At 44.3% G+C, this 8,221-nt stretch overlaps 1 protein-coding gene across 1 annotated transcript in view; it reads left to right on the top strand.

Annotated features, from left to right (window-relative positions):
* CHRM5 (cholinergic receptor muscarinic 5) overlaps positions 1–7,743 on the top strand; it is an 88,961-nt gene extending 81,218 nt beyond the window's left edge. Inside the window, exon 2 of the mRNA XM_032417229.1 lies at positions 5,153–7,743. Within this exon, the coding sequence (XP_032273120.1) occupies positions 5,221–6,819 (1,599 nt within the window). The 5' untranslated portion in view covers positions 5,153–5,220 and the 3' untranslated portion in view covers positions 6,820–7,743. The remainder of the gene's footprint in view (positions 1–5,152) is intronic.
* The last annotated feature ends 478 nt before the right edge of the window (positions 7,744–8,221 follow it).

The following is an 8,221-nucleotide window of genomic DNA, read 5'->3' as shown; positions in this document are numbered from 1 at the left end:
TTTTTGTGTGTGGTGTAAGGAAATGGTCCAGTTTCATTCTTCTGCATGTGGCTGTCCAATTTTCCCAACACCATTTGTTGAAGAGACTGTCTTTTTTCCATTGGACATTCTTTCCTGCTTTGTCAAAGATTAGTTGACCATTTGAGTAACCCTATTCTAATGAGCAGACTTTGAAGAAGACTGTTAACCTTGGCTCTCTTCAGGGTTATTCTGCTTTAGTGGTTGGGAACAATTTGTTATGCCCCTGAAGGTGGAGCATCAACTACCAAAACTAAAGGGCAAAGTATCATTAGCACCATGAAGCCTCCAAAACAGCCAGTTCAAGGTTGTGAGAGTATTGCCTCACCATTGTATTCCACCTCGTCCCTTGATAGGCCGCACCTCAGACCCATTCCCACCACAGGAAAAGTCATTTTCATGTCCTTCAGCCGGATGGCTACTTTGTAATGAGCATTCCCCTGTGTCAGGTACTGTGTGAAACGCTGAATGAGGATTATCTTGTTTAATCCCGGAAACAACCAAATAAGGTAAGGACTCTTCGTATCACCACTTTTAAGCTTAAAAATTTGAGACTGAAAGAGGTTAGGTAACATGTCCAAAGTCAGACAGTAAACAACATAACTAAGGGGTTTTTTGGTTTTTGTTTTTTAAAGATTTTATTTTTTTTTTAAGTAATCTCTGCACTCAACGTGGGGCTCAAACCCACAACCCAGAGATCAAGAGTTGCACGCTCCACCCACTGAGCCAACCAGGCGCCCCTGGAGCTAGGTTTTAAACCTAACGCTGCCCAATGCCAGATTCAGTTGTATGATTCAGAGACCATGTTGCCACTATAAATGATCTTTTTCCATTTATCAAACTATTTATTCCTTTTATCACAGAAAAGACCCTTTTGTTTTTAATTTTTAAGAATTGTGGGGTTTAGGGGCGCCTGGGTGGCTCAGTCGTTGGACATCTGCCTTCGGCTCAGGTCATGATCCCAGGGTCCTGGGTTCGAGCCCCACATCGGGCTCCCCGCTCCAAGGGAGGCCTGCTTCTTCCTCTCCCACTCCCCCTGCTTGTGTTCCCTCTCTCGCTGTGTCTCTCTCTGTCAAATAAATAAATAAAATCTTTAAAAAAAATGTTTAAAAAAAAGAATTGTGGGGTTTAGCAAATCTAAAATGTGCAGTGCAGGCTAGAGGATGGGAAATTCCTGCAGGAGTCAATGTTGTAGTCTTGTATCCAAAGGTAGTCTGGAGACAGAAGGAATTCTGCCTTTTCCTTTAAAGCCTTTAGCTGATGAGCTGAGCCCACATTATAGAGGATAATCGGCTTTACTCAAAGTCTACTGACTTCAATGTTAGTCCCATCTAAAAAATACCCTCACAGCAATATCTAGACGTAGGGGTTTGACCAAACACCTGGCAACTGGAGATGACACATAAAATCAACCGTCACACTGTGTGATATACAAAATCATTAAAATGTAGGTATCTTGCATCCCATAATCCAATTTCCTTATTTTTACAAATGAGGAAACAGGTCAGAGAGGATAAGCCCCTGGCTAGCACATGTGCTCACAGGAGAATGTGCACATCCAAATCCCCAGAACCCTTCAGAAGTTGCTCACTACCTTCTAATAAAATTAAGTGGAAAAGTTAAATCCTTCCCAAACACCATTTATTTCTATTTTGAAGACTTGATTAGAAAAAATCAGCAAGCAGTCAGTTCATTTTATTATTTCTCTCCAGACTATTGTCCCCAACACCCTGGGTGTTAAGACGACCTTCAGAGCAGATGCGGAGTCTAGAAATAGCTGACATAGTCCTCCCAGAAGGTGGACTTCTTTTATCTCAAGTCCACTCCTGTACTGCCTACCCCACCCCCTCAACTTCTCTAGTCCCACCTCTCCTCCGTGTCTCAGGCTCTCCAACCTGATGCCCCCCCTTTTTTTTAATTTAAATTCCAGTTAGTTAACATGAAGGTTATATTAGTTTCAAGTGTACAATATAGGCTTCAACACTTCCATACATCACCAGGTGCTCATCACAAAAAGTGCCCTCCCCATAATCTCCATCACCTATTAACCCATCCCCCCCGTCCACCTCCCCTCTGGTAACCATCAGTTTGTTCTTTATAGTTAAAAGTCTGTTTCTTGGTTTGCCTCTCTCTTTTTTTCCCCTTTGCTCATTTGTTTTGTTCCTTAAATTCCACACATGAGTGAAATCATATGATATTTATCTTTCTCCAACTGACTTATTTCACCTAGCATTAAACTCTCTAGTTCTATCCACATCATTGCAAATGGCAAGATTTCATTCTTTTTTATGGCTGATTAATATTCCATTTTATATATGTATGTATACCAAGTCTTCTTTATCCACTCATCAATCGATGGACCCTTGGGCTGCTTCCATAATTTGGCTATTGTAGATAATGCTGCTATAAACATCAGGGTACATGTATCCCTTTGTATTAGTATTTTTGTATTCTTTGGGTAAATACTTAGTAGTGCAATTGCTGTATTGTAGGGTAGTTCTATTTTTAACCTCCTGAGGAATCTCCCTATTGTTTTCCAGAGTGGCTGCCCCAGTTTGCATTCCCACCAACAGTGCAAGAGGATTCCCTTTCTCCATATCCTCTCCAACACCTATTGTTTCCTGTGTTGTTGATTTTTAGCGGTTCTGACAGGTGTGAGGTGATATCTCATTGTAGTTTTGATTTGCATTTTCCAGATGATCAGTGCTGTTGAGGTTGATGCCTCCTTTTGCCTCTGGGCTTACAATCCCCTCTGAGGCTGCAACGCTCTTTCCCCAGCCCTCCCACACACACCCTCTTTGCCTAGATAAAGCCCATTCATGCTTCAAGCCTCAGCTTAGACATCTTTTCCTCAAGTAGTTCTTTGCCCCTCCCCCACGGGCCTGGCTTACCCGTCCTTCCATGTGCCCTATGGCTTAAAGTGCCAGCCTCCTGCCATTTATTACCTGCTTCTTTATCTATACCCCCACCAGTGTCTTGTTCCATGGTATCCCCACTATTAGGGTCTGTCACATAAAAGACATTCAATACATATTGATTGGGGGAAGGAAGAAAGAAGGAATTTCTGTGGGATCTTTCTTGCACGGTGAGACTTAGATCTGTCAACTCGAGACAGTCTGGGATGGAAATTGCCCAGAGAATTGTAGGATGTAGAGCAACTCAGGCCTGTCAGGTGCTTGGGAGTCAGTCTAGTGACCTGGCATCCAACGTACTTTGCCGTCTTTGGAACGTTGATAACACCAAGGGGTTATCAGTATACGGCAACACAAGGCTAAACCAGGGTGATAGACGCAGGAATGGAAAGGGACCCGTAAGAGGGGTATTTCATGGATAAATTGTACTGCATTAGTTGGGATGTGAAGGAAGAGGGTGGAAGATCAGAAAGTCAGAAGAATCTGGCCTCTGGTACAAGACAATATCATCAATTCGATTCCATATTGAATTTGAGGCATTAGAAAAACATCTAAAAATGTAGTTGGAAATATAAAATAAAGTCAAGAAAATCCATAGCCCTTCACAAATTTGTCATCTTTATATCAATTACTATTATCAGAGAAGGGTCAGGACCCGTCATTAGAGCAGTGATTGCCCACATGGCATTAAGAAGATTCTCCCTTCCCTATCTATCATCATATCATGGTGCCTGGAATTTTGTAATTAAAATGGTATTTTTCAGGGGTACCTGATTGACTCAGTCCGTGGAGCATGCGACTCTTGATCTCAGAGTCATGACTTCAAGCCTCACCTTGGGCATAGAGGTTACTTAATTTAAAAAAAATTTAATATATCATCAAATACATATTGCATGCATATATTATATCTGTGGAAGGAAAAATAAGAAATGGTGGTAACTGGTTACCTCCAGAAAAGGGAGACTGAGAGCTTGGAGGTCAGAGGTGGGAGGGAGACCTATCTTTTACCATTTACACTTTTATAGCCATTGAAGCTTTTTATCATGTACATAGATGTTTAATCTAGAAAAGAAAAATTTACTTTTATTTTTAAAAGTTGGAATTTGTCAGTGGTGTTGACTAAATTATATCAATGAAGTGGGATAATGTACAGTCATTAAAATGAAAAAAGAGCTCTGATCCAAGACATGCTGATACAAAAGATGTCCATCGGGGCGCCTGGTGGCTCAGTCGGAGGAGCATGTGACTCTTGACCTTGGGGTCCAAGTTTGAATCCCACATTGTGTGTAGAGATTACTTAAAAAAAAAAAAAACTTAAAAAAAAAGATGTCCACGATGATTTGTTAAGTGAAAAACAAAATTCGGGGTGTAAACATTGAAAAGTCACTCATTTAAAAATAATCGTATTTAAATATTTGTTAGTATGCGCATAGGGGAAAGCATTGATTACCTCTGCAAGACTGAGTCAGAGGAGGCTTGTTTTCTAAGCTATACATTTTGACATTGCTTGAACTTTTACAAGGAAATATTACTTTATAATCAGAAAATAAAATAATTTAAAACATTTCTACTACATCACAAATGGCTCAAAAATGGGGGGAGGTCATCATCTTCAGCAGCTGGGGAAAATTTCAACCCCTCTGTGCACACGTGGGGTTCGTATATTAAGTCATGGAGAAGTATCATAAGACAGTCTTGCCTCACAACAATGCCTCAATAATGTTTAATAACTGAATCTGTAATTAAACTCAATAATGTTTAGTAATGGGATATAGAGTAGATACAACTTGTCTCTTTCCCCAGTGCATGATAGACTAGGTACTTATCACTGGGAACTTAAAAAACAGAATTTCTGCCCCTAAGGCCGCTTCGATCAAAAGTGACTTCACATCACCTGCTTTCTTCCCTTTAGTGCTCCCCAGTTACCCAATCTCCTTTTCCTCCCCCACGCGTCGTCACAGCTCACCTCTTCTTTAAATTGCCCGTTGGAACCACAAGAGGGCAGCAGCCTCGAGAACAAGAAAGGCTCTCAGGGACTGGTACGTCTAAAAAGCAAAGGGATGATGAGGCTACAAACTGTCATCAAAACTTTGAGAGATTTCAGCATCTCGCTCTGAATATGTGTGTGACCACATTTACTATCCTGCTGTAAGTGATAAACAATGAGTGGAAAAAAAGATCCGTGCTGGTGAGTGGAGCTAATATATTTCCTTCTCTTCCAGATGCTGACCAAGAAGAGGTGAGCTAGAAAAGATATGGTCTAGAACCCAAGACTTAACCCTAATTAAGGATGGAAGGCGAATCTTACCACAATACGACCACTGTCAATGGCACCCCAGTAAGTCACCAGCCTTTGGAACGCCATGGGTTGTGGGAAGTCATCACCATTGCGGCTGTGACCGCTGTGGTAAGCCTGATCACCATCGTGGGCAACGTCTTAGTCATGATCTCCTTCAAAGTCAATAGTCAGCTGAAGACCGTTAACAACTATTACCTGCTCAGCTTAGCCTGTGCAGATCTCATCATTGGGATCTTCTCCATGAACCTCTACACTACCTACATCCTCATGGGACGCTGGGTGCTCGGGAGTCTGGCTTGTGACCTCTGGCTCGCCCTGGACTACGTGGCTAGCAACGCTTCCGTCATGAACCTTCTGGTGATCAGTTTTGACCGTTACTTTTCTATCACAAGACCTCTGACCTATCGGGCCAAGCGTACCCCAAAAAGGGCTGGCATCATGATTGGCTTGGCCTGGCTGATCTCCTTCATCCTTTGGGCCCCAGCGATCCTCTGCTGGCAGTACCTGGTTGGGGAGCGGACGGTACCACCAGATGAGTGCCAGATCCAGTTTCTGTCCGAGCCCACCATCACTTTCGGCACTGCCATCGCTGCCTTCTACATCCCTGTTTCTGTCATGACGATCCTCTACTGCCGGATCTACCGGGAAACGGAGAAGCGGACCAAGGACCTGGCTGACCTCCAGGGCTCTGACTCCATGGCCGAAGCGGAGCCAAGAAAGCCGGTTCATAAGGCTCTGCTGACGTCCTGCTTTAGCTGCCCTCGACCCACACTGGCCCAGAGGGAAAGGAACCAAGCCTCCTGGTCATCCTCCCGCAGGAGCACCTCCACCCCTGGGAAGCCATCCCGAGCCACTGGCCCAAGCACCGAGTGGGCCCAAGCCGAGCAGCTCACCACCTGTAACAGCTACCCTTCCTCGGAGGATGAGGACAAGCCCGCCGCGGACCCTGTCTTCCAAGTAGTCTACAAGAGTCAGGCCAAGGAAAGCCCGAGGGAAGAATTCAGTGCCGAAGAGACCAAGGACACGTTTGTGAAAGCTCAAGCTGAAAAAAATGACTGTGACACCCAAAAATACTTCTTGTCCCCAGGTGCTGCTCATAGACCCAAGAGTCAGAAATGTGTGGCCTATAAGTTTCGACTGGTGGTGAAAGCTGATGGGACCCAGGAGACCAACAATGGCTGTCGTAAGGTGAAAATCATGCCCTGCTCCTTCCCAGTGTCCAAGGACCCTTCGACGAAAGGCCTGGATCCCAACCTCAGCCATCAAATGACCAAACGAAAGAGAATGGTCCTCGTCAAGGAGAGGAAGGCAGCCCAGACCTTGAGTGCCATTCTCCTGGCCTTCATCATCACCTGGACCCCTTATAACATCATGGTCCTGGTTTCCACCTTCTGTGACAAGTGTGTCCCAGTCACCCTGTGGCACTTGGGTTACTGGTTGTGCTATGTCAACAGCACCATCAACCCCATTTGCTATGCCCTCTGCAACAGAACCTTCAGGAAGACCTTTAAGATGCTGCTCCTCTGTCGATGGAAAAAGAAAAAAGTAGAGGAGAAGTTGTACTGGCAGGGGAACAGCAAGCTCCCCTGAAGAGTTAACAACTCCCCTCAAAAGAGTAACTGTGGCCGATTTCTTTTGAGGATGGGTCAGCTGATTCTGGTGTATTTTTCAAAAAAAAAAGACATCTGCCATTTGGGGCACCTGCGGACTTTGAAAAGGCTTAAGATCTGTCACCAAAAGGAAGGAGTCACAGCTGCCACAAGTGCTACCATATTGAATGATTCTTGCCTATGACCAAGGTCACCTGATGCCACTGGAGTTTGCCGTTGAAGAGACAGACGTGTGTCCCTTCCCAGGAGGAGGAACGCTGGGTCATGATGAACAGTGACGTAGGGAACTTTTGTTCCCTAACCTTTGGGGAGCAGCAGGGACTGGGTGGAAACCTTCCCTGTGGAAACCTGTATTGAGGTTTTGTGCAATATGTATGTGTCTGTGAAGTTGTTCTCCTACCAATGAGAACTGGGAGACCATGTCGCCTGTTAACAAGAGTGACGTTCAACCGGCTTCTAAGACTCTATTTGTTTATAAACTGATCAGTATTATGCAGCTATTATGTGTTCTGTACTGTGGTATGTTTTCTGTCCTTACATCTGAGTGAAGCTCTGCTCTTCCTTTCACAACCGATGCCAGTTCCTGGTACCCACTGAAACCATGCTGGTCCCCAGGTTACCATCCTTCCTCTCAGAATCCTGGGTTTGGAAGGACACTGAAACCTGATCCCCCCGGGTCCTATAGAGGGGCTCTACTCTGTTAATAAAGATGGTCAAGTCTCCACAGTTATGTTAGTTTTTACCAGTGGGTATTTTTTCTTTTTATCTAAACAAATATTGTATATTCTATTTTGTGCCCACGTGAGCTTAATTATTTATGCTCTGTTCTAAGGAAGACTACTTCACTACATAAAGATCTTCTCTGGGCTATGTAATCACGATTCCTTTGTTTTCAGAGGCATTACTTCCTTTTTTTTTTTTTAAAGATTTTATTTATTTATTCATGAGAGACAGAGAGAGAGAGAGGCAGAGGCAGAGGGAGAAGCAGGCTCCCCGCAGAGCAGGGAGCCCGATGCGGGACTCGATCCCAGGACCCCGGGATCATGACCCAAGCCGAAGGCAGACGCTTAACCGACTGAGCCACCCAGGCGTCCCCAGAGGCATTACTTTCTAATTTCTTCACAAGGCCAACCTGAGACAAAATGTGGAAAACAAATTTAGGTTCACCCCACGCTTCCAAAATTCTTCCAGAACTCTTTGCCTGCCTCCAATTTCCCTCATCCAGACAAAGGTCACAACCAGGCACAAGCAGGTCACCGTGCTGCCTTCAGCCAGAAGTGCTGCTTGGAGGGACAGCAGGGGAAAGGCTTGCTTTTCTTTCTTTCTTTCTTTCTTTTTCTTCTTTCTTTCTTTCTTTCTTTCTTTCTCTTTCTTTCTTTCTT

Source organism: Phoca vitulina, unplaced genomic scaffold (assembly GCF_004348235.1).
Source record: "Phoca vitulina isolate PV1807 unplaced genomic scaffold, GSC_HSeal_1.0 scaffold20, whole genome shotgun sequence".
In the NCBI taxonomy this organism is placed as follows: domain Eukaryota; kingdom Metazoa; phylum Chordata; class Mammalia; order Carnivora; family Phocidae; genus Phoca; species Phoca vitulina.
This window is presented reverse-complemented; position numbering and strand designations above follow the sequence as displayed.